Here is a 25256-nt window from a genome sequence, read left to right as displayed (position 1 = left end):
AATATCGAATGACGAAACGAAATAAACATATAGCTCAGGAATGAATTACAGAGGCAGTGAGCTTGACAGACGAATACTATTTCAATTTACTCTAGGTGCTAATTAGGCGTAATTCTATGTTTTGATAATATGCTAAACGGGCTCTAGTTTCTACTTCGCGTGCTAACTATTAAAGCTACTTGAGACTAAAAAAAAATTGACGATATATGGCAAGAGCGAGAAGCTCCGAAAGAAGGCCATTTTGCAATCGCCGACTGCTCTTGTCGCTTGGTATTTTTATGGATGTAATTTTGTTTATCTGTGAGATGAAAAACAATGCCACCACAAAAGACAAGCTCCATCCGAAGCTTGTAGCAGTAACAACCATGCAGTAGAGTTATAAAATTAACACCTCAAAGGAGCAGTTTTGCAAAATATAAGTAGCGATTAATCTGAGCAGGTGTCAGTCACACGAAAATGGCATCTTACTAAGGCGGTTCTTAACGTCATACGATCGGGATAAATGGTGCGTGCTTCAGGCTGCGTCCACTATAGAACACTGGAAGATATCATCATCACCAAAAACAGAACCACGAGTTTTATTCCTTCGATAACCTATGATGAAATAGGCATGAGCTAAATTAAAGTCTCGCTGATAACTAGAAAGACAAGGACACTGCTAGTGTTACTGAAAGAGGAGCGTAGTTCTTCACAAACTTTGTGTAATACGTAAAAATGTTTTTATTTTGTTAACGTACCGGTCACGAAATCAATAAGAAATACGGCTGCAGGGTCTCTGCTGAGTAACCTAACCCAGCCGGATGTTGTTTTGTTAAAGTTTTTAACTTAACGTTGCGCAAATTACTCATCACTATAAAAATTACTATCTTTATTCCGCATGTTTAATATAAACATAAGCTTACGCTCCATCACACGGGCCATTAATTGTTATCACCGTGGTGCAGCGATGAGTTTACAAGCCTTTGTCACGCCTGTTAAAGACTAATATCTAGTGTTTCAATCGCATCATTCTTCTCATCAAAAAGAACAAGGATCTTAGTTTCGAAAAGATGTTTCGTTCCGTAACTGTACCTTCACCTTGCAACGCGAGTAATCTAAGATTTTGATATGCCTTAAAACTTGTCCCCTTTGTTTCATTAAAGTTCCACATCCCCGATGACAACTTTTTGAGGTAATGCAGCCATAGCTACAAGTGCTTAAAGCGCCGATCCAAAATGCACTCCCGCACTTCGCTTCAAGAATGCCACAAAACCCGCCTTCCGCGCGCATTCTTGAACTTCCATCCTGTTGGTCTGCGTGTACGCCGAAGTGTTACCAAAGGTAGGGAGGGAGCTTGCGCAGGAGGCTTTTCTGTTCCTTTCCTCAGCGCAGAATAGCCGGCTAGAGGCCTCTGCCCAGACAGAGGGCTGGACTTTGTTAATCTAATATGCGGAGAACACTCTCCCGGCGGCGCAATTGCCTTAACTCAAGGCCTCAACAACCCCTGCTCTGACGTTGCACGCAGAGGGAATGCAAAATGTCAAAATTCGTCACTTGTTCGCAGCAAATTATCTCCATGGCGTACAGCCTCAACATTTCACTTTTCCATAATCTCTCTAGTTTTTTCTTTCTTCGACAGTTGGAACCGTAGCTGTCGTAACGACCTCAATGACATTGCGACCGAGAAGACCGTGTTTCTTACGCCACATGGAATATGTAGATGGTAGGCCACGCTACATCAAGGAGCTTTGGGTCACGCCACATACGACAAACCAATTACGGATGGAAGAACAATGAGGGTCCTCGTGTTTTCTTTATTACTTATGAGTCCTTCCCGCAGCTATTCCTTGGATTGCATGTCATGCGGCTCGTGAAGCCTTGTTGTCCGATTGAGTGACCCTGTCGTAGTTGACTTTCAGTTCTGCAAACGCAAGCCTCGCAAATGTCGAAATTTGCCTTTAGAACACGTCGAAGAAATGGAGCACTCGACCTCCATAACCCGAGGCGTGTACGGTATGTTACGTGTTCTGCTTCGCCCGTTGTGCAACCGGTATTTGCCATAGCCATCCGCATCGGGTCGTCAATATTCGGAGCGAGTCCTGTGCTCCGGACATCGTCACTGTGTGTTTCTACAGCTGTGTGCGACCGTGTTTGATCAGGTTGCGGGGCTGACGTCGAGATGTGACATCGTTTCGAAGTCATCCCTAACAACGCGGTCAAGCGTTGGGAAGATAACGAGGCCCTTCTGTGTAGAGTTTCGTGTTTTTGGTGAATACCGATAAATCTCGGAAATGAACCGCCAACATGGTTTTATTGGTGACTTTTAGCAAACCGTTCCCGTGTTCCGCGTACCACAAACTTTTAGCAAACCGTTACAATGTTCCGCGTATCGCACTACCGGAGCATTTGAAACGTGCTTTTAGAGGGGCAATAAAGAAGATTCTGCGATCGTTCTTTCTTGTTCATATCTGAATTCACGAACCCTAAGCATGTTAAAATAAAAAAATAAAAATTACAATCACGCGAAGCCGATATACCTATAAAAACGTGATGAAACGGCGGGATACCTTTTTCTGACCGTATTTTTCCGCTCAGTAAAGGTTGGGCATACCCAAGCAGCGGTGTCAGCGAAGTGACGATAGACACTAGTCAGCCAATCGGAAACCGCTTCTCAATCGCAAGCCATCTTCCTCAGAGAGGCGGCTTGCGATTGGCCGACGAGCGCCAATCGGTACCGCGCTCGTCGGCACAGTGAATGTGAACCAGATAAATTCTAAAAGAAAAGAAAAAAGCGTGCATAAAGACAAGAAAAGTATTTGCCCTAATCATTAGTCAGGCAAAATAAAAAAAAAAAAAAAATCCGAACTCTTTATGGTTAAGAGGAGCTAAAATATTGCACACGTCGATTGCCATGGCTGAAGTCAATATGACACTTCAGCATTGCGCCCAGGAGAATGCAAACGAGCGCGTCCGTGCAACGCCGATTCTGAGCCCTGCAATACGAGGGCATTCCATAGCATGCGGTGCTCAAGAAGCGTCGTTTGGCTCAGCGGAGCACCGCTTTGGCGAGGGCGGAATCGGTGAGTTGAGCAAGTGGTAAGGTCACGCTGCCCGCGCCGCCTGCAAACAGAGACAATTACGCTGCCCAACGAGAGTGCGGACGGCGTGTCGCAAGGCGCGTGCGGCGGCGCCTTAAGATATATCCGCGTCCGCAATTAGGCGTTTCCAGTCACTCAGTGACCTCACTCTTGAGCATCATGCTTTCGCCAGCGTGCATTCATGTTCCCTTGAAATGCGGTCAAACTCACGCCGCGCCCGCACTCAATAGCTTAGCGTTAAGTATAGGCCCGATACCGCTCACTTGGCTCAAGCCCTGAATAGATATTAACGGCTCTTTGGTATCCTTCCAGGGATTCCAACGGTTGCGCGAGGCGCGTGCGTCGTTAAAGGGAAACTTCGCTTCATTTTTGATAGTTAGAAAACTATGCAATCCTCTTCAGTATCATATAGGAAGACCACATGTAAAATGTTTCGATCTAATTCCGTCTATATATTTATTAAACTGGCCAGCAAACTTTCAAAAGAGCCAAATCGCCGAAATCTGCAATCTCTAGCGTGCGACGTGAGGCGCAATCATCAGCGCAGTCAATGCCACGGAGTTGGAGCAGCCAACATTGAGCCTCTATGTCAGAGGCATGTCTGCGTAATTCTCAGGTTTTGTTTGTTTTTACTTCTCAGAGCTAAATTGAAGAATAACGTCATGAGTTTCTCCTCCCGGTGTTGGCTCAGTGGCGTCCATGTGATCACCGTAACACGGATGCGCTAGTTTACGCTGCCCTGCGCGCTTCTCGGGGCTGAGAGCTGGGAGTAGTCTATTTCGTCTCGACGCTGCTCTAGCTTTGAGCGGGACGTTTTGTTTACGATACGAGCGCGGGCCGCATCCCCCGATGCCTAGCTGCGATGAATGTCAAAAGATCCATAGGCCCACTATGTTGTGTTGCTGCCTGCTTGAATTACCAGTTGACCAGCCCGGGAGGTGTCTTTCACAAGTTTACACGCAATGATTTAGCAAACTACATTCGCGAAAATTGCGGAGCAGACGACACTTGCGCTTTGCTCTACATTCGACCGCCGTCGCATAGGGGATCACGTAACCTTTGAGACTGCGACGATTCCCGTAGGGGAGGCACGGACGCGCTGTGGTGGGCCCACGCTGAGGTGAGGAGAAACGAGGCGAAAACGATATTTACTCTTTAATAATAATAGGAGTCGGTGCTGGTGCCGCCCGCAGCTCACCGACCGTCGTAGCGTCCTGAAGGGGTGGCGTCGCGCGCTGTCGATCACTGTGCTGGTGCGTGGGCGAGTTAGTTCCGGGGCTCACAGGGTTCAGGGGCTCACAGGGTTCAGGGGCTTGGAGCGCTGACGCTAGCGGGTGGCCTTGCGATTGAGGTGATCCGGACTTCTCAGGGCTCGGAGAGTTCGGGGGTTTGGGCATTGGTTTGGGGCGCTGACGCCAGCGGGTGGCCGTTGTGTTTCTCTGGTCGGGCTCACAGGGTTCTGGGGCTTGAAGCACTGACGCTAGGGAATGGCCTTGCGGTTGAGGCGATCCGGGTTTCTCAGGACTCGGAGGGCTCGAGGTTTTGGGCATTGGTTTGGGGCTCTGACGCCAGCGGGTAGCCGTTGTGTTTCTCTCGTGGAGCTTACAGGGTTCTGGGGCTTGAAGCGCTGACGCTAGCGAATGGCCTTGCGGTTGAGGCGATCCGGGTTTCTCAGGGCTCGGAGGGCTCGGGGTTTCTGGCATTGGTTTGGGGCGCTGACGCCAGCGGGTAGCCATTGTGTTTCTCTCGTCGAGCTTACAGGGTTCTGGGGCTTGAAGCGCTGACGCTAGCGAATGGCCTTGCGGTTGAGGCGATCCGGGTTTCTCAGGGCTCGGAGGGCTCGGGGTTTTGGGCATTGGTTTGGGGCTCTGACGCCAGCGGGTAGCCGTTGTGTTTCTCTCGTCGAGCTTACAGGGTTCTGGGGCTTGAAGCGCTGACGCTAGCGAATGGCCTTGCGGTTGAGGCGATCCGGGTTTCTCAGGGCTCGGAGGGCTCGGGGTTTTGGGCATTGGTTTGGGGCTCTGACGCCAGCGGGTAGCCGTTGTGTTTCTCTCGTCGAGCTTACAGGGTCTGGGGCTTGAAGCGCTGACGCTAGGGAATGGCCTTGCGGTTGAGGCGATCCGGGTTTCTCAGGGCTCGGAGGGCTCGGGGTTTTGGGCATTGGTTTGGGGCGCTGACGCCAGCGGGTAGCCGTTGTGTTTCTCTCGTCGAGCTTACAGGGTTCTGGGGCTTGAAGCGCTGACGCTAGCGAATGGCCTTGCGGTTGAGGCGATCCGGGTTTCTCAGGGCTCGGAGGGCTCGGGGTTTTGGGCATTGGTTTGGGGCTCTGACGCCAGCGGGTAGCCGTTATGTTTCTTTCGTCGAGCTTACAGGGTTCTGGGGCTTGAAGCGCTGACGCTAGCGAATGGCCTTGAGGTTGAGGCGATCCGGGTTTCTCAGGGCTCGGAGGGCTCGGGGTTTTGGGCATTGGTTCGGGGCGCTGACGCCAGCGGGTAGCCGTTGTGTTTCTCTCGTCGAGCTTACAGGGTTCTGGGGCTTGAAGCGCTGACGCTAGCGAATGGCCTTGCGGTTGAGGCGATCCGGGTTTCTCAGGGCTCGGAGGGCTCGGGGTTTTGGGCATTGGTTTGGGGCGCTGACGCAAGCGGGTAGCCGTTGTGTTTCTCTCGTCGAGCTTACAGGGTTCTAGTGCTTGAAGCGCTGACGCTAGCGAATGGCCTTGCGGTTGAGGCGATCCGGATCTCTCAGGGATCGGAGGGCTCGGGGTTTTGGACATTGGTTTGGGGCGCTGACGCCAGCGGGTAGCTGTTGTGTTTCTCTCGTCGAGCTTACAGGGTCTGGGGCTTGAAGCGCTGACGCTAGAGAATGGCCTTGCGGTTGAGGCGATCCGGGTTTCTCAGGGCTCGGAGGGCTCGGGGTTTTGGGCATTGGTTTGGGGCGCTGACGCCAGCGGGTAGCCGTTGTGTTTCTCTCGTCGAGCTTACAGGGTTCTGGGGCTTGAAGCGCTGACGCTAGCGAATGGCCTTGCGGTTGAGGCGATCCGGGTTTCTCAGGGCTCGGAGGGCTCGGGGTTTTGGGCATTGGTTTGGGGCTCTGACGCCAGCGGGTAGCCGTTATGTTTCTTTCGTCGAGCTTACAGGGTTCTGGGGCTTGAAGCGCTGACGCTAGCGAATGGCCTTGAGGTTGAGGCGATCCGGGTTTCTCAGGGCTCGGAGGGCTCGGGGTTTTGGGCATTGGTTCGGGGCGCTGACGCCAGCGGGTAGCCGTTGTGTCTCTCTCGTCGAGCTTACAGGGTTCTGGGGCTTGAAGCGCTGACGTTAGCGAATGGCCTTGCGGTTGAGGCGATCCAGGTTTCTCAGGGCTCGGAGGGCTCGGGGTTTTGGGCATTGGTTTGGGGCGCTGACGCAAGCGGGTAGCCGTTGTGTTTCTCTCGTCGAGCTTACAGGGCTCTAGTGCTTGAAGCGCTGACGCTAGCGAATGGCCTTGCGGTTGAGGCGATCCGGGTTTCTCAGGGCTCGGAGGGCTCGGGGTTTTGGACATTGGTTTGAGGGCGCTGACGCCAGCGGGTAGCCGTTGTGTTTCTCTCGTCGAGCTTACAGGGTTCTGGGGCTTGAAGCGCTGACGCTTGCGAAAGGCCTTGCGGTTGAGGCGATCCGGGATTCTCAGGGCTCGGAGGGCTCGGGGTTTTGGGCATTGGTTTGGGGCGCTGACGCCAGCGGGTAGCCGTTGTGTTTCTCTCGTCGAGCTTACAGGGTTCTAGTGCTTGAAGCGCTGACGCTAGCGAATGGCCTTGCGGTTGAGGCGATCCGGGTTTCTCAGGGCTCGGAGGGCTCGGGGTTTTGGACATTGGTTTGGGGCGCTGACGCCAGCGGGTAGCCGTTGTGTTTCTCTCGTCGAGCTTACAGGGTTCTGGGGCTTGAAGCGCTGACGCTGGCGAATGGCCTTGCGGTTGAGGCGATCCGGGTTTCTCAGCGCTCGGAGGGCTCGGGGTTTTGGGCATTGGTTTAGGGCGCTGACGCCAGCGGGTAGCCGTTGTGTTTCTCTCGTCGAGCTTACAAGGTTCTGGCGCTTGAAGCGCTGACGCTAGAGAATGGCCTTGCGGTTGAGGCGATCCGGGTTTCTCAGGGCTCGGAGGGCTCGGGGTTTTGGGCATTGGTTTGGGGCGCTGACGCCAGCGGGTAGCCGTTGTGTTTCTCTCGTCGAGCTTACAGGGTTCTGGGGCTTGAAGCGCTGACACTAGCGAATGGCCTTGCGGTTGAGGCGATCCGGGTTTCTCAGGGCTCGGAGGGCTCGGGGTTTTGGGCATTGGTTTGGGGCGCTGACGCCAGCGGGTAGCCGTTGTGTTTCTCTCGTCGAGCTTACAGGGTTCTGGGGCTTGAAGCGCTGACGCTAGCGAATGGCCTTGCGGTTGAGGCGATCCGGGTTTCTCAGGGCTCGGAGGGCTCGGGGTTTTGGGCATTGGTTTGGGGCGCTGACGCCAGCGGGTAGCCGTTGTGTTTCTCTCGTCGAGCTTACTGGGTTCTGGGGCTTCAAGCGCTGACGCTAGAGAATGGCCTTGAGGTTGAGGCGATCCGGGTTTCTCAGGGCTCGGAAGGCTCGGGGTTTTGGGCATTGGTTTGGGGCGCTGACGCCAGCGGGTAGCCGTTGTGTTTCTCTCGTCGAGCTTACTGGGTTCTGGGGCTTGAAGCGCTGACGCTAGAGAATGGCCTTGAGGTTGAGGCGATCCGGGTTTCTCAGGGCTCGGAGGGCTCGGGGTTTCTGGCATTGGTTTGGGGTGCTGACGCCAGCGGGTAGCCGTTGCGTTTCTCTCGTCGAGCTTACAGGGTTCTGGGGCTTGAAGCGCTGACGCTAGCGAATGGCCTTGCGGTTGAGGCGATCCGGGTTTCTCAGGGCTCGGAGGGCTCGGGGTTTTGGGCATTGTTTTGGGGCGCTGACGCCAGCGGGTAGCCGTTGTGTTTCTCTCGTCGAGCTTACAGGGTTCTGGGGCTTGAAAGGCTGACGCTAGCGAATGGCCTTGCGGTTGAGGCGATCCGGGTTTCTCAGGGCTCGGAGGGCTCGGGGTTTTGGGCATTGGTTTGGGGCGCTGACGCCAGCGGGTAGCCGTTGTGTTTCTCTCGTCGAGCTTACAGGGTTCTGGGGCTTGAAGCGCTGATGCTAGCGAATGGCTTTGCGGTTGAGGCGATCCGGGTTTCTCAAGGCTTTGGGGCCTGGGAGCTCACGGCAGCGGAAGGCCTTTTCGTTGTGTTTCTCTGATGCGTTTGTTTCCCGCGCTCTCTCCAGCGCGCTCCCCAGCACTTTTGTTGGCGCGCCTTCCCGCTCGGACTCGCTTCCCCCCACGCCCGACCCGTCCCAGATTAGGGAGTTTTAGTAGACCGTGTTCCCCCTCCACTATCTTTCCGCTACAAAGAAACCGCCACTGCGCCTGCGAGCCGATGGCCTTGGCTGTAGAGTTCCGCGTAGCAGAGGGGCTTAGCGGAGGGGAAACACGGTCTACTAAAACTCGCTATTGTTTCTCATGTCCGGTTTCTCGCTCGCATTTTCCTCCTGTGTCTCCTCCCCTCTCCTTCTCCCCCGGGCCGTCACTGTTTACGCTATTCGAAGCGGCCTGTTCGCGTCACATGTCCTGTACCTTGCCCCCCCGAACATCACAAGACAACGTGGTTCGACGTGACATGGTCATGACTCTGACGACACGAGACCAATGTTACCTGACGCAACCGAAGTTTCGGTTTCGGTATCTGCTGATCTTTAAATTAAGATTACACAAATTATATTCCACATTTCGCGAATCCGAAGAGGTAGGGGTGTTTAGTAGTGTTTTGGGAAATGGAATCGCATATAAGCCTAACATTTTTGCAATTAAGCGGAGTTGCCCTTTAAAAGGTAACTCCGGTCAAGAGCGGATCCGAAGTAAATGGCTGATGTTGATTAACAGAGACTAAATATGAGCATTGCCAAAATAATACACTAATGGAAAGCTGCAATCCACTCTAAAAGCGATATTAAAAATGCTACCACCCGCTTTTCAGTGGGCATTCATCAAGTTTGTTTTTTGTCAAGCAACATTGTGCCCTGATGCTATCTTCGTTTTCAAGCAGGTTTCTTGTTCGCATCGCCACTCCTTTCGCCGTGTTTTTGTGCTGCGTTTTTAGCGGTCTTATCGGATGATTTCTGCTTGTAATGTTATGATGCAGCGGCCGTAGTTCTTAACTGCTTTTCGGCGATCGAGCACGAAGATTATTAGGAACGTTTAGTAGATCGTTTTCAAAGTACGCTACTGCTACGGGCGCGCGCTTCAGAGCATGCATCGAAGTGACAGCGCGAGCTCCCGGGACAAACAGCGCGGCTTGAAGACACGTTCTACTAAAACTCTCTATTGACTACCTGCTCGTTCAAACACGTCGTTGTGCCGAAGGTGGTATTCACAGACGGCCATAGTTCTGTTCCTGCACAGCGGGAGCTTGCAATTAACTTCCACGGCGCTTTTGCAACGTGCGTTGCAAAGTTGTTGCTCTTCTTAAAGATTAGTGCGTGCCCGTTCTGAGCCTGCGCTCATTGAGGCTAACTCGCTTTTCGGCCGGCAACTTTATGAATGTGTATTAATGTTTGCTACATGCAGATGTTTGATATCTGCAAAGCAAAGGGGTAAAACCGCCATAGCGTATGAGGAGGAACATCTGTTGAGACATCAAAATTAAGTCTGCGCTGTGGCATTACGCAATGCAAGCATGACACTTTGCATTCACTCTAAAGAATGGCTGTGCGTCTCCTTACCCGCAAAACACCCAAAGAGCCAATATCTGCGATCTGCGAAATTAGCTCAGCGAATGATGAAGCGAAAGATCCGTTTAGACCTAAACATGAAGCCTGCGCTGTAGCATTACGCAATGCAAAGCTTCATGCTTGCACTTCGTAATGCCACAGCGCAGAGTCGCAGACTTCATTTTTGGTCCAAAAACAGATGTTCCGCTTCATAATTCGCTGAGCTGATATTGTAGGTCGCAGATATTGGCTCTTTGAGTGTTTTGCCGGTAAGTAGACGCGCAGGCATTTCTAAAAAAAAAAAAAACGTATCCATTATTTGTTCTATAGGCGAGAAAAGTGCTTGTTCGGAGCAAAGTTTTTTTTTATATATATATATACTTATCGCTTCTGTCTTTTTTTTGTTTGCTAAGCGCATTGATGATGCAAGTGAGAAACGCAGGAACGTCGAACTGCGTTGTGAAAACCCTGTTCTAGAAGCCTGTGGTGTGAGTATCTCTCCGCGTGGGCCCCCTTTACTTCTTAGGGGTTCCCTACCCGAACTTTGAGGCCCCCTATTCTAAAACTCTCTTCGGAATGCAGAGATACCATTTCAGGAAAGGTAGTTTCGCCAGTGTCATTTTAGCGTTCGTGCTTATGGCGCGTGCTTTTCTCGCTTCCAGAAGTGGCGAAATCGACGCCGCGTAGCGGCAGCGCTGAGAGGCTCAGGAGAAGAGGTCGTTTCAACTCTGTCGTCTGCTATCGCTACTTGGTTCGCGGAGGCAGCACAGAAGCAAATATTGCTTCCAGTAATTATTTTTTATGCTTCCGCCGTGTCATTCCTACTCATTAACTAGAAGGTTTCTACTGTTGAAAAATCGCTCTGCTTTCATATGTAACACCGATTTTACGCTGCAGTGCAAGCAATTTATGGTGGTCCGCGTACTGAACGACGAAAACGACCTCTTTCGTCCGCTATTTTGCGTGACCAGCGCGCCCCCTATAGTTCACTGGAGTTGCGAATAGAAGCCCCACATCGGGAGCCAGCTTTCCACTTTTGATGACACTTCGACGCAAGCGCAACAGAAGCACGACTGAAGACACGGGCGTTCGCTGGTGCCGGAGCTTCTACAGCAGATTTTATTTTTTAAAACATGATACGCCTATTCGTTTCTTTATTCGGGATTTGTTCCGGCCCACATTGAAATTAAATGGTGCCCACAAATAACGCAAAGACGAAGTATCTTCCCCAGTGATATTGAATACAACTGAGGTTGTGGGCGTGGTATATTTGCACGCTGGTTCCAACGCACAAGCTAGATCGCGCTACCAATTTCAGGGATGCGGCTTCGCATCTGTAGACTTTTCTCTACTCCAAATATGAGTAATAGGATGCACGACTTCGTTTTTCATCTTATAGCACTAGCAGCGACTTTGCTCAAGAATAAAACTTGGTTGTGCAAACCATTGCGCAAAGGGAGGAACTACCGAACTTAACAGCTAGGGTAAAGGCCCGTTCACACTCTTGCGACCGACTTTGACCGAGAGAGACCAGACCGATTTTTAAGCCTCTTGCGACTTCTAAGGACCGAATGCGATGCAGCGGAGCTGGTCCTAAGAAGTTGCAAGAGGCTTAAAAACCGGTCTGGTCTCTCTCGGTCTACACCGGTCGCAAGAGGGGACGGGCCTTTATATCAAGCCGTTAGCCATAGACCGACCTGATGTTTCCAAAAAAAGTCAGCGTTCGACCACACTCGGTGCAGGCAATGCGCGGGCGCACGAAGCGTCGGCTGAAGCGTCAAATAAAGTTTCTGCTCATGCGCAGTGACGACAGAAGCGCCACCGCAGCTCCGTGACGTCAGAGTCGCGTGTTGGTGAACCCATTACTTGTTCGTGACGTCATCGCATCATGCCGGTCATTACACCTATACTTGTTCTTGCTGAGAAAACCAGATTCGGTAGCACAAAATGCGTGCCGCAGAAGGTACGCGCTCAGCAGCGCGAGGAAACCAAAATAGCGGCTGGCGTGACGTCAATGCGAGCCAGCTATGTGTTCGGGCTCTTTCCTTACATGCACGCGAGCAATTGAGCACAGAACGTATGTTATTGTCTGTAGTTTCTTTCGCCGTAATTTCACCTCTTCGTAGCGCCAGCGAGGCTGAATTTTATTAGCCGAGTAATGTAGGTTGCATATCTGCTTATGACTGACTTACCGGTGTCGGTGAACTTGAAATTCGAAAACCGATATTATCTCGATTAGGAATGGAATATGTTCGACCCACGGTATGCCGAGGCCTTGGCATGGTTCTTGACACTAATTCCTTTCAGACCGTAGACTTCTGGTCTGCTGCCAAATCGGTCTTGTTGTTTCATTACTTTTGGCGGGAGTTGTTCGCGTACAAGAACGGCGACATCTTATCGGAGGCCAATTAGCGCCCCCTCTCCCTCTAATGTTTTCATCTTGAAAGACTGACCGAGGTCATTGTTTGCCGCACTCCTTGGGAAATGAGTTTCATTGTCATGCGAAGATCTCTCTCGTCTTAGCTGGCATTCCCTGCTTTTAGTCTTCTTTAGTATCGTGACAGCATCGGAGGATAATCTAACTTGAGACCGGAGCCGGCTACTCTCCTGTACAAATACATTTAGGTCATTTTATTTAAGACTTTTTTTTTATGCTGCTATTTAGCTTTTCTTGTCTAAGCAAGAGATGGCAATGCGTTTTAGAAGGAACAGAAATCTCGTTAGACTGGTTGGTTCTACAAGCTTCGATGACAAGACGATCCAGTCTTTTGTGATTCTGATCTATAGCAATATTTAATAGTAACATTATTTCTGTTTGTAAGAATTAGACGTTTTTGAACGGTTTATCCTGCAGACAGCTGTGACGGAGATGTAGGTGTATGCATATGATTCTAGGGCAGGCTGGCTGTTTTTCTGGTTTTTGTTCAGAACTTGCAAACAGACTAGACCAACGACATTTCTTTTTTATTGTTTACAATTAACGCCATTATTTCTCGTACCCCGATTTCGACAGAGAATTATCAGTGGTTTTCGACGGATAATTATTATTCCAGTTAAAAGAGCATCGGCCCGCCCTCTTTTATTCTTGAATCGATTACTTCCTCCTTTTGACGCACCGGAAACAATAAGTCAGAGTTAATGAACATCTTAACACACTCTATATGTTAATTGGGGCGTGTTCACAGGCGAACCTTTGTTGTACTTAATTGTTATTGATGGTTTCTTGTTGTGTACGTGGAGATAATACGCGTGTGCAAATCTTTTATGGCTGATTGTGCATTGTTGTGAAGATGAAAGCTATGACCTTGTGACCAGTCGTTCTGAAGCCCTTTCTTTTCTTTTTATTGAGGACGAAAATTATGACTACTCTTCCTTGTCCTTCGTACGTGCAGACGCTCAATTTGATACTGAAGTACAAAAATATACCATAAACGTACTATGCGAGACAAAAATCAACAACAAGAAAGTGAATCCATTATAATTTTAGTGTTTATTTCTTTGTACCTTGTTGTTGCAAAACGGAAAACATTTATAAACAATCTTTGAAGAGCCAGAACAAGTAGATGCATTGGAATGTCAATAAATACCTAGAGCAAGAAGGATTTCATTTTATAGTGCGCGTGTATGAGTGTAACTTACTTTATGCAGAGAATTCACACGTATTAAACTATGGTGTCTACAAACGTTTTGCATTTTAATTTGGAACTCTATTTAATGAAACAAAACTCGCATTAGGTGACGATAGGATATCTTAGAAATTAAAGGTAAGCACGCCAGTTTATGGCTCATCCACAATTTCTGCATCTAAAATCTAGATTGCTTGACACAGTAAGCTCGAACATGGTGTTGAGGCTATTTAGAACCTTTACTTCTAGAGGTCAGTGCTCCGTGTCAAATATTAGCGCATCAGTTGTTGCGGCTCAAAAAAATCCAATGGTTCATTTTAAGCATAAGTGGTGCCTCGGCGGTCTCTTCGATACACTATCGGAAGTCCATAAACCTCACACAAAGACGGTACTGACGAGGTGCAGACTCGACGCTTTCGTGAGCACATAACGCCGGCAAGACAATCGCAATTTAGAGTCCCATGTAAATTCTGTTTTACGTTCCTCATATTTCTCTAGCGTTCTGAACTTACAGCAATCTGGATGAAGGAATGATACCGCTCTTGGGAGACGCAAAGATGGCCGAGATCGACCCGACGTTACTGTTATATGTTTAGCCTTCTATACCACGCATATGTCCAAGTACCTTTTAGGTGGCAACAAAGTATAACTTTGAACTTGTTTTAACACTATCACGAAAGAGTCGACCGGAGAACCGACCAGCACCGTATTGTGGAGCGCTGCGGCGATAACTATTATGAAATAGATTGCGCGAGTGCTCGCAACGCTGCAATGACTCTCGCTTATGAAGCCGCAGCGCTCTCTGACACGGCGCTAACTGGCCCGCCGGTCAACGCTCCCGCGATATCACTAAAAACATCACAAAGCTGTACGGCAGAAGGTACCTCGCTACTGAATGTTGCGATCCTGGCCGTTTGCTGTCAAAAAGCAGGGAAAAAAAAAGAAAGCTAAAAAATGTGTTCATGTCGCCGCGGCATTCAAAGAATACGTACACCCACCGTTGCACACGTCCAAAGGCAGGTTGCCTCACGAGCTACGGAACATCTGTCGAACCCACCTCCACCGTACACCGCCAGGATTGCTGTGAAATTAAGGTGGCGATGCAGGCGAGTTGGTTGATGACTTAAAAAATTGGGAACATCGCGCACAAAAAGTGCGCTGTTCCTATTCTCTTAAGTCACTGTGAAAAGCAGCATGGTAAAGCCCCTTGGTGTGCTCGCGTTTGCCTCGCAAGTAGCGTCAATTTCGACAAAGCACGATGCTCATACTCCGGCGCATTCGACGCCACTTCCAAGACAAACACAAACGCATTGAGGAGCTTCAGAGCACTGTACTCATGACGCCACCAGTCGGGGAACCAATAGAAAACAAAAAATATCAAGACGCAGTCATCCCACCCATTCATCATAGAAAAAACAAAACAAAAAACACGGTGTTCGCAGTAGACACGAAGACAGGGTTATCTGTGGCCACGTCTCAAGCAGGTTCGAAGTCCGACATATACGTCTGCTACTAACATGACTGCAGACATCTTTGTATAACCAATGCGACACAAGAGCCATTCAAAGAAGAAGAAAACACGCCTGTAGACAGTGTTCTTGTAGGATGCATTAGCGGTGTAACGCAAGTTTGTGACGCTCGTCTCACACCATGGGGTACATCGGCGTGCACCGAAAGTTCCCTGCACCACGAGCTGCATTCTGCAGCCTCACCTGCGAGGCGTAACTCAATTCGCCCAAAAGGGTACGTCAGCATTTTTCGAAGCATCATTTCATTCTTCCGTACGAAGGAAATAATAATAAAAAAAAAAAGAATTTCACGACCGCGTTAATAAAGCGACTGCAAGAGCTCGAGCTGTTTTTGTTGTACTCAACTCGTACTAAACTTGCGACGACAAATTATTGTTGCGCGCGTAAATGCATATATAAATATATACACGAACAAAGAATCGCAACTATCTTCGGTCGGTGACAATAGGTAGTGACCTTTTAAATGGAGAATATATTATTTAATTACGACAGTCTCCTACAACCTGTTGCCAATGTTCTTACTCGCTTTAAATAGCGGCGGCGATATCCCAAAACGCCACTGCAGATGCGGGGAAACCGGTAACAGGTATAATATAGTAAAATTCCAGAGACCGGCGAGGAAAGTTCTCGAGGCGTGCCCGTCGAACGCGTGAGACTGCCATTAGGGTGTGACAAATGATCCCAAACAACAGCAACAAAACAAAACAAAAAACGCACGACACCTGTAACAGATTCGCCGATAACGAAACAAAGACACGCCAGGCTTCCGCCAATGAGCGACCCGCGTTTCTGTCAACGAAGCAGCGGCTGAATTGCGCCCGCTTCGCGGAGAAAGTCGTGTAACGCGCGGCGGGAAAACGCCAAAGCGAAATGCGAGCGACCATGAAATGGTGCTAGGCTCGCTTTTTTAACGGCTGTATACACATTTCCAGGTACTTATTGCGAGGGTAAAATATTCCGAGTCCCTGGTATGTGCAGTCATGCACGGCGTCGGATATTCAACGGAAGAGAGCTGACTGGGCGAGTTGGTACACTTTAAAAAAAAAAAGCCCGTGCGTCTACTTTCCCGCATACCACGGGGAGAGCTAATCACCGCAACTTACGGAGGCAGCTCAGCGAATGGCGATGCCGAGACATATATTTAGACCAAAAAACGCAGTCTGAGTTGTGACATTAAGCAGTGCAAAACGTCACGCTTGCATTGCTTGATGTCACAGCTTAGACAAACGGTTTTTCGTCTAAACATGTGTTTCGGCATTGTCATTTGCTGAGCTGCCTCCGTACGTTCTGGCGATTGGCTCTCCGAGTGTTGTGCGGGAAAGTGGACGCACGGGATTTCGTGGAGCGTATAGCTCATGTTGGATTAACGTTACAGCCGCACCACGAGAGAAACACTCACAAACACACACACTAAATAAATATACACTCACTCGGCGCTGACTCACAACTCATGGTTTGTATTGTCTTCTTCTATGCACAAAGAACAACCTCCTCTTTTTCTATATTCTATAAACAAGATGACGACATCAAATGAATGAAGAAAGAATAAAAAATAAAAACACAATAAATTTTTTTTATATTAAAAAAATAATAATAAAGAATTCTCACTGCTGGTGCCTAAGATACCTTTTGGTAAAATACTCAAGCTCCCTCTGTGAGAGAGTTAAAGATGGCCTGCTGGACACACTTGTCAGTGTGTCCTTCGATACTTGCTGCCTCAATAATCTCCCTGGTAAGCTGATTCGGTATCCTTCTCAGCGCAGTGCAGTTGCTCAAAAGCGCTGAACACCCACAGTCCCTACAGTGTAGTCCCAAAGGTCCAAAGTTGGCATTGACGACGATGTTAATATGCTCACGAAGGCGGTCATTCAGACACAAACCAGTCTGTCCTATGTACACTCCCCCAAAAGAAAGTGGGAAGGAATAAATTAAACCTTCAACACAGTGAACTAAGTTTGTTATGTGCTTCTTGGTGCTACCTACGGTGTTATTTGAAGTCAAATTTACATTTTTACACATGCTGTAGAGCTTTTTTAGGGCTGAAAAGACTACATCTACGTTAACTCTATTCGCTGCCCTCTTGGCTATGAGAGAACTTACGCATGTATGTTACCGCCACCAGTCTTTTTGGCTTGTCCTTGGAGTTTCGATTCCCGCTATCACCTTGCCTGATCTCATTAAGGAGTTTTTAAACCACTGATGTCAATAACGAATCAGGATATTCTGCGTACTTTAATCTTTCAACTTGCCCATTGAAGCTCTATTGAATTGTGTGCGTGCAAGATTTGGTGATTGAATTTTTTAGACACATCCTCACGACGCCCTCTTCACAAGTTTGGAGTGCGCTGAGTGGAATGGGAGGAGCGAGTTTTTTCCTCTAGGCTCATAAGGCCAGCATACATGTCGAGCTAACACTTCTAGTCTGAGGTCTGGGAATCTTAATGATGCTGCATCCAGGAGTTCATAAGTGATTCCCAATGGTTCCATACAATTTCTAAAACTGGCAATAACTTCCATCATTAAGGTATTAAAGCTGTTGCGTTCTGTATCTAGGAATATTAAGAAATCATCCACATACCTACACACTTTCACTACTTCTGACGTATCTAACTTTTCCTTTTGAATCCTGTCATAGTGTGCTAAATAGAGGTCAATGAGGACCGGGGCAATTCTAGATCCTATGCATAACCCTTTTTTTTGGAGATATGTATGCCCCCCCACCCCCCGAGGTAGTGAAGGTGGACTGAAGCTAAATGGTGACCAAGTTCGAAAACTGGCTTTGGGAAAGACCCGACGCTGTCTGAGAGGAAACGGCACCAAAAGCATCGATCTGTTCTTCAATACACCTTAAGTTTTCATTCTTCTCTGTGTTAAGTCTGAGGTGCCTTAGAATGAGTCTGCAGAGGTATTCTGTCTTCTCATCGACCAAGGCTCTGTGCTCACGACATCTCCTTTTTCCAACCGGGTGAGGTACGTTTATTTAGAGCTGTACGCAAAGGTAGTTCTTGTAGTGCCTTGTCTGCCTATGCGATTCAGCTGGAAGGCTTTTGCAAATCCTTTTTACGTGGCCTACAGACGGGACAAAGCCTCCAGGGAGCGATTTGACTTCAGGGGGTAGCATTTTTACTCGAATGCAGTACTGTACACATAGGATCGTACTTGGCAGATGCAGATAGCTAACCAAGTGACCAGCTGGATAAGGATCACCGGATGCTGCTTAAACGGGCCCGATGTATTAGAAATATAAGCTGATAAGACTGCTGACTGGGCGAGTTGGTAGTTCACGCTATTTAACGTTACAGCGCACCACAAGAGAAACACTTACAAACACAGACACACTAAATAAATATACACGCACTCGGCGCTGACTCGCAACTCAAGGTTCGTACTGTCGATTCCATATGCTCCGTTTCAGAACCCGGTAGACAAAAATGGCGGTGCGGAGAAGGCGATTACCAGAATGGACTGTGGGGGGCGGTGCAACACAAACGCGCAGAAGCGACGAGCCAAAATATTTTTGATGCATCGTAAAAAACTGTCTGCACGCTTAAAGTGTCTATCACTAGTGCAATTAACTACCATTAAAGAAGCAATGCGTATAGAGCTCCTTCGGGGCACAGCGTGCTCCGAGGTTTAACAAACCAGGCTTGTGGCCGTAATGAACTATTTGCAGCGGGATTCGATCGCTATGCGTACCGTTGTGAAAAAAGGAACTTTTCTCTACTTTGCCTTAGCTTGAAGCACAGCAGATATTACAGGCGCGAGGTGAAAGCCTTAAAGGTTCCTGGTCCCTTGTGCGATCTTGAGCAATGCGTGGAAGAAATGTCCCCTCGATGAGAGCTCGCGTTGCTTGCACCTATGTGTTTCATTCCGATTACATGGGCTATACTCGTTTTCATCTTAAAAAAAAGAATTCCAGCGGAACATATCGATACAGTGTTATATATTCCGGAATAATTAGAGACAAAATTAATACAGTATTTTTTCATGCTAATTTCCACCTCACGGACGTATATCTTCTACTTCTATTCCCGACTTATTATTATCTTTTTTTTTGCATTTGGTTCAACGTGCCCCTTTCTGATATCTTGAATTTCAACTCGTCGTGATAACGAATCGTAAAATTGGAAATGCCATTGTTTTTACAAAATAAAGAAGTTCCCTTTCTTAGAAAAAAAAATTGTACCGGAGTCTTGTTATTAAGTTCACTTGAGACATTCTCGGTGTAATTTTTTGCGCTCCCTGTTCATCAAATTTCGGTCACAAGTTGCAAGACGATTCAATTTGTGAATTTGTTTGGGGACATTGATTATCACATACGGTTCATACGGTTTATTGCCTTAAGTATGTGTTATGCATACTGCGACCCGATACACACCACACATTAATCATTTGTGTCCCTTACTGAAATAAACGTAAACATCCATATGGCCAATACTCCATTTAAAACCGTATAAAAGATCTCTACACACAAAAACTGACAAAGTAGTTTTATCAGTAGACGTTACAATTCTAAGTGCTTAAAGACAATTTCAAGTATCTTACGCACGTTTTTTTACGCGTAAAGCACGAAATATTGTCGCCTGCTGTCTGCATTCGTTCAATAAAAATTTTATAGCTTTACAAAAAAAATAAAAACAAAAACCAACGGCACCCATGTGCCATCTGGCGGGGCACTGTGGTAGAAAACTATAAGGCAAGAACATTAAAGTTACCTGGGAGTTCTTAATCGAGAAAAATAAATATAACATGACAAGTTGCTTATAATGTATAATGTTATATAGTGTATATAAAGAATGTGAATTATTTGTTTTTTCAATATGGATTTTTAATCAGCGTAGTTACTGAGAAATGTGAGTATTTTTCAGCACCAATCGTTATACTGTAACACTAGCAAAAATGTGGCCAGACCTTCTACTCAGATCGAATATTATATGATACCAATATCTCATTCATTAGCATAAAGAGAGCAGTGACAAGTTTCTGATATCCACTGATATTTCTCAAAATAGATTCAAGACATTAATAGTCACATTCAAACAAGCTACTCAAATTACAAGACATAATATTTCTTGTTTGTCACGTTATTAAAAGATAAAATTTGGTCTGAGTGTGTGAATCTCTAGTGATGACCTGAAATGTTGTGACATGCGGGCAGTACAGGTTGTTTCTGACAAGTTAAAAGGAATTTGACCATCTGAAGTTATTGCTGCGGAAACTCACACAAGTAAAAGGGAAAAACGTGCTAAATAGAGATGTTTCTTTTTATTGCCTGCTCGACTTGCAAGTTATACCTGTGACGTCAAGCCACTGGAGATGTCAGAAAAACCTGAATATCGGTTGTGGCATAAATTTCGCTGCCCGTTTTCTCAATAGCTGTATTGAATGTAGAGATCATTAATCACATGCCGGAAAGAGTAAAGCCTGGAAATACCGAAGATGTGTTTGGCGTGGGCAGCTCCAAAAACCACAGGAGCTCACTTTAAACCAACCAATGGGTGACTGTGCATTTTCGTCCAGTACACTTTCAAAGTAGTCTCGTCATGCAGAGTCGAGCAAAAATTGCAGGCATCCTGTGCAAGAGCACCAATTCCGCGCAGGTACAGCTGGCAGCGCCTCCTAGGCAGGCAGCACACAGTCCAGGATTCCCTCTTTGCTAATTATAATACAAGCTACTGAACTAAACATAAAGTTGCAGAAACCAGCACGCCTATCACATAGCGAGCTGTTCGCTACTCCGGCATGAGCAGTTTACGTATAATTTTCTTTTCCCTAGGCATCGTGTCACAGAAACGCCAAACTTTATTCAAGTTTGGCTATTCTAGGAGCCGAACCTGGGCCTAATATGGTTTTGCTCTAAGGCGTTAGTTAATGCCAAAGTAAATTTCTTCCATTTGTCTATTGCTTTTCGATGGCTTTTTCTGGGTTGCTAAAAAAGTACCCAAGTACCAGACTTTAGTCGAAGATGCCACATATCAGCCTAACAAACAATAAAGCCTAACTCTAAAGTTAGGTAACTTGCACCTGTTTGGCACTATTTGCCCAAAAGTGCCACGTGAAAACCGAATAACCATAATAAAGCCTAACTCTGGCTCTTGTGGTTCAGTGGCGCCGACCAGAGCCGTCACAGAGCCTCTTCGTAAATCTCGCTTGTTGTAATCAATCACTCCTAATTGTGATTACATTTGATTAATTATGACAACAAAAAATTTATTCTTTTAAGAAGCTTTTGAATCGCCTGCTATGATCCGCGTATGCCTTATGTTGCCTTGGTTGGGTGAATCTCGTCAACTCGAGCGTGGCACATTTTGTATAAAAACCAACCCAACAACATAGTGTGTTAAAAAGAGTGCTCGTCTTTTTTTAGGTATCACGCGTCCATGGAGGACGTCCAAAGGGCCGTGTCTCGGCTAGACCTGACGGCCCTGCAGCCTGTGAACAAGTGGAGGAGCCTGTGCCAGAAGCTGTACCCGGATAACTGTCAGCGTGGACGGTACCGGTCTCTGGACGGCTCGTGCAATAACCTGGCCCAGCCCGCTTGGGGAAAGGCCCTCACCTGCCACTCGCGCATGGGAGGTCCCATCTACGACGACGGTGAGTCAGCACTTGTGTTTGTTTTCAATTCAATAGCATACTTTACAACCCCTCCCCCGCCCCCGAATTTCTTAAACTTTCGGCCCTCCTAATGCGCAGTAGGTGTGCGCAGTAGACTATTTCAGTTCAGATTCTCACACCCCTTCGCATTCGCTCGCTCTTTAAAGGACCTGACGACCTTGACGTCGTCCTGGGCGGCGTCCTTGAGTTCGTCGTGAAAGTCGTCCTAGACGTCATCTTTGAAGTTGTCCTCTAGGACGTCATCTTTGAAGTTGTCCTCTAGGACGTCGTCCTAGACGTTGTCCTTGAGGTCGTCCTAGAGGTTATCCTTGAGATCGCCCAAGTGGTTGTCCTTGAGGTCGTCCTAGATGTCGTTTTTGACGTCGTCTTTTAGGAGGTCATCCTCGACCTCGCCTTTGAGGTCGTCATAGAGGCCGTCCTTAAGATCGCCCTAGAGATCGTTCTTGACGTCGTCCTAACCGTCTTTCTTAAGGTCGTCCTAGTGGTCGTCCTAGAGGTTGTCCTTGAGATCGCCCCAGAGGTCGTCCTAGAGGTCCTTCTAGACGTCATCTTTGATGTTGTCCTCTAGGACGTCGTCTTTGAGCTTGTCCTAGACGAATGCTATCGCAATTCATAGACAACTAACCATAGTGGTTTCTGCAGTGATTTCTTTCTTCATACTATTTCTCACTTTTTTTCTTCCTTAGCTGGAAATGTAGCAAGGGGGGATCGGTGGCCGATTGTGTTAACGCACCGCAGCTCAGAGCACGTGAAGCGAAAGCTGTCGCTGCAGAACCAAGGGATTCTGAACTCAATTGCCCGTTTCTATTCAGATGAGCATCGTACCAACGTGCGGTCCTGTACCACTACTACGTGGTGCACCGGGCACGTTAAAAACCCCAAACTGCAGTGGTATCGTCATCGTCGTCGTTATCGTTATCATTATCATTATTATTAGTTTCATTATTATTCTTACTAAGGAATCATGATCCACTACCTCGTATGGCGAACACACACAATGGTCATGCTAGTAACTTGGATATCTTTGGTGGGTATGAAGGAAGATTTCTAAAATTGCTTCGCGTACTATATGGGCCTAAATAAGTATGTTGTGTCTGGTAAGTTGTGGGAAGTACAAACAGACACCGGGACAGCATGGCTTACTGCTTTATTGACAACATGGTCAATCGTCATGAACGAACAACGATGAAGTGAACGGTCACAGCAGCGGCACTCCGGGCTTGTAGGCAGAGCGCCAACCGGTAACATAGGGCGCACATGCGTGGGGCGGATACATCACACAGTGATATGACAATGCAAGTCACCGACAAAACAGTGCTCTTTGTCTCGCTTTCGATGTTCCTTTTTATTGTGTTAGATAAGACGGTGTGTTCTCACCTTTCCACTTACGTGGGTTACTGTTCAACTCGGTGATTTCCCTACACACCCCCTAGAGATGGTGTACACCCCCCTTGTTTTTTTAGAGGCACCCCCTGTATTCGCAACGACTCCTCTATTCTCAAAGCCTCCCCCCCTCCTAACCCCCTCCCCTCCTCTAAATATTTACCCCCCCCCCCTAATTTCAATTCCTGGAGAAACCCCCAGTTCAACTTGCGTCTTGGTATTCTGCAGGTGATGTCTTTGTAAAGTTAGGATTCAGTCCTAGTGTTGCTTCAATCGTTTTGTGATAATTTTAAAAGTTGTGCGTAGCGTGGTGTTTTCTTTTCGGGTGGTGTGCCCGTAGCAAGGTTGAAATGGTCGTTCCTGGGAACCAAATATTGATTCTTGAATATTACAGCGGAGACATTAAACACCATGCCCATTGCGACTGACTCACTTCCCATTTTCCAAGCAATCACACAACACAATTACAACTGTTATTAAAATGCAGCAAAGACTCGTAAAAAGAGCTAAAACCTCTACTAAGAGATTCATGAAACGACAGGCGACGAATCGCGGAAACACAAAGATTATCAGGGCTCAGAACCTGAACCTTGGAGATGATGTGCAAAAGAAGTCCTTCAATATCATCCTTTCGCGCTATTCATCGCAGCCAAATGGCGACCATGAAACATGACCGACAACGCTTAAATTTCTCGGAATCGCAAAAACACTTCAGATTTTGTTATGTCAGCAAGCAGCGCTGGTTTTATTTTTGGAAGGAAGATCCCGGCTATTAGACGTCCCTGATTGGTTGGAGCCAATTTACACATCTTCGAGTTGTTGCAGTTCAGCAACGCCGAAATCGGTTGAACAATTTTCCAGTCTGAAGCGTGACTACGATACCATTAGCAGACAGTTCGCTTTCTAACGCGAGTGAAGAGAGCGGTTTAGTCTACTACAAAGTTTCATTTGCAGACAAATATAAAACAGGAGGACATCTACAGATCATCTATACACAAAATCGAAAGAGGGAATTTTTCTGTAACGAACCCAGCCCCGTGGGCGATGTGATCGTATAAAAGCTCGAGTGTTGAACGCCTGTTAAAGTTAGGAAACAATAAAAAAAACGTACTTCTGCAAATTTAGAACGATATTTGTGCCTCGCGTATTCTGACATTAAAGAAGCTTTCGGGAGGAGCACGTGCGTGTCAAATACCGTAGAACCGCAAAATCGCGAATAGGTAAACAAAGAAAATGTTTCGTAGGTAGATATTTTTTTTTTCTTTTTTGCACAGCAAATTGCTGTAACTTTACGTCCAATCAGTAGCCTAGAAAGCTTTTTTCATTTACCGGTGACAAGGATCAGACCAGCGCTGTAGCTGTAAACATAATCTCAGTGTACGATGTTTCCTATCCAGCTTGCTCGTATAATTTTTGTTCGTGCAAAATTATGCATTTCTATGCGAAGTTAGGAAAGTAAACATTCAATGTGTTTCATGTCCACTGACCAATCGACATTAGCTGAAAAAATAGCCTCAGAAATAGGAACGTACACTTTCAAGTGCAGCACTTAACATCCTCCAGGACTCCCCTATAATATTGCGGTTGAAGACTTCAACTCAACCCTTCAAACACGCGCGAATCAACATTCCCCGCATATTCCTCTCAGTGGCAATGAAACAAGCATGGCGATGGATTGCGCTCAGGTGGAGCCTTAGCCTAGGCAGTAAAGTTCGATGTGGTTGACTTTCTTCGATTTGTCAAACTCTTACTAAAACATCTTTAGTGGGGATACCTTCGATTCCATCGGCGGAAATAAGAATTTGATGGGGTTGGTTTGAAAACCCAATGAAATAAGATGCCACCGTGCTTATTTTACGTGTCAGAAACAACGTGTTTTTCGTAGTTCTGATAATCCTTGTCATGGCGTCACGGTTATAACCATGAGAGGGCACCACAGAATCATGTCGTTAACGTTCCGTTTGAACAATTGCCTTGCAGCATTCGGGTTAGACAAAACTTACGCAATAAAATATTTTTAAAAGGAAAATCGTAGTGCACATGATTTCCAGAATTCTATTGAGAAGCTACAAACAGAAACAAGAATTATAAAATGAAAGAGAGGGAGAGAGAGAGAAAGAGGGAGAGTACAGATTTGTCACACGGTCTACTTTACACCGTAGCCTAGGCTGTTCACCAATATTCTCTGCTCTGGAGATTATGTAACACGACCTCTTCGAGGAATCGGAAATACTCAACGGGCCCGAGGAAATGCCCGCGTTTCTGAA

At 47.4% G+C, this 25256-nt stretch overlaps 1 protein-coding gene across 1 annotated transcript in view; it reads left to right on the top strand.

The window, feature by feature from the left end:
• The window catches only part of LOC120847701 (chorion peroxidase-like), a 137823-nt gene that overhangs the window by 5279 nt on the left and 107288 nt on the right, over nt 1-25256 (top strand). The window contains exon 3 of the mRNA XM_040219563.2: nt 21359-21585. Coding sequence (XP_040075497.2) covers nt 21359-21585 — 227 coding nt within the window. The remainder of the gene's footprint in view (nt 1-21358; nt 21586-25256) is intronic.

Source organism: Ixodes scapularis, unplaced genomic scaffold, assembly GCF_016920785.2.
Source record: "Ixodes scapularis isolate PalLabHiFi unplaced genomic scaffold, ASM1692078v2 PGA_scaffold8__174_contigs__length_109621045, whole genome shotgun sequence".
Lineage (NCBI taxonomy): Eukaryota > Metazoa > Arthropoda > Arachnida > Ixodida > Ixodidae > Ixodes > Ixodes scapularis.
The sequence above is the reverse complement of the archived record's forward strand: the minus strand, read 5'-3'. Positions and strand labels throughout refer to the sequence as shown.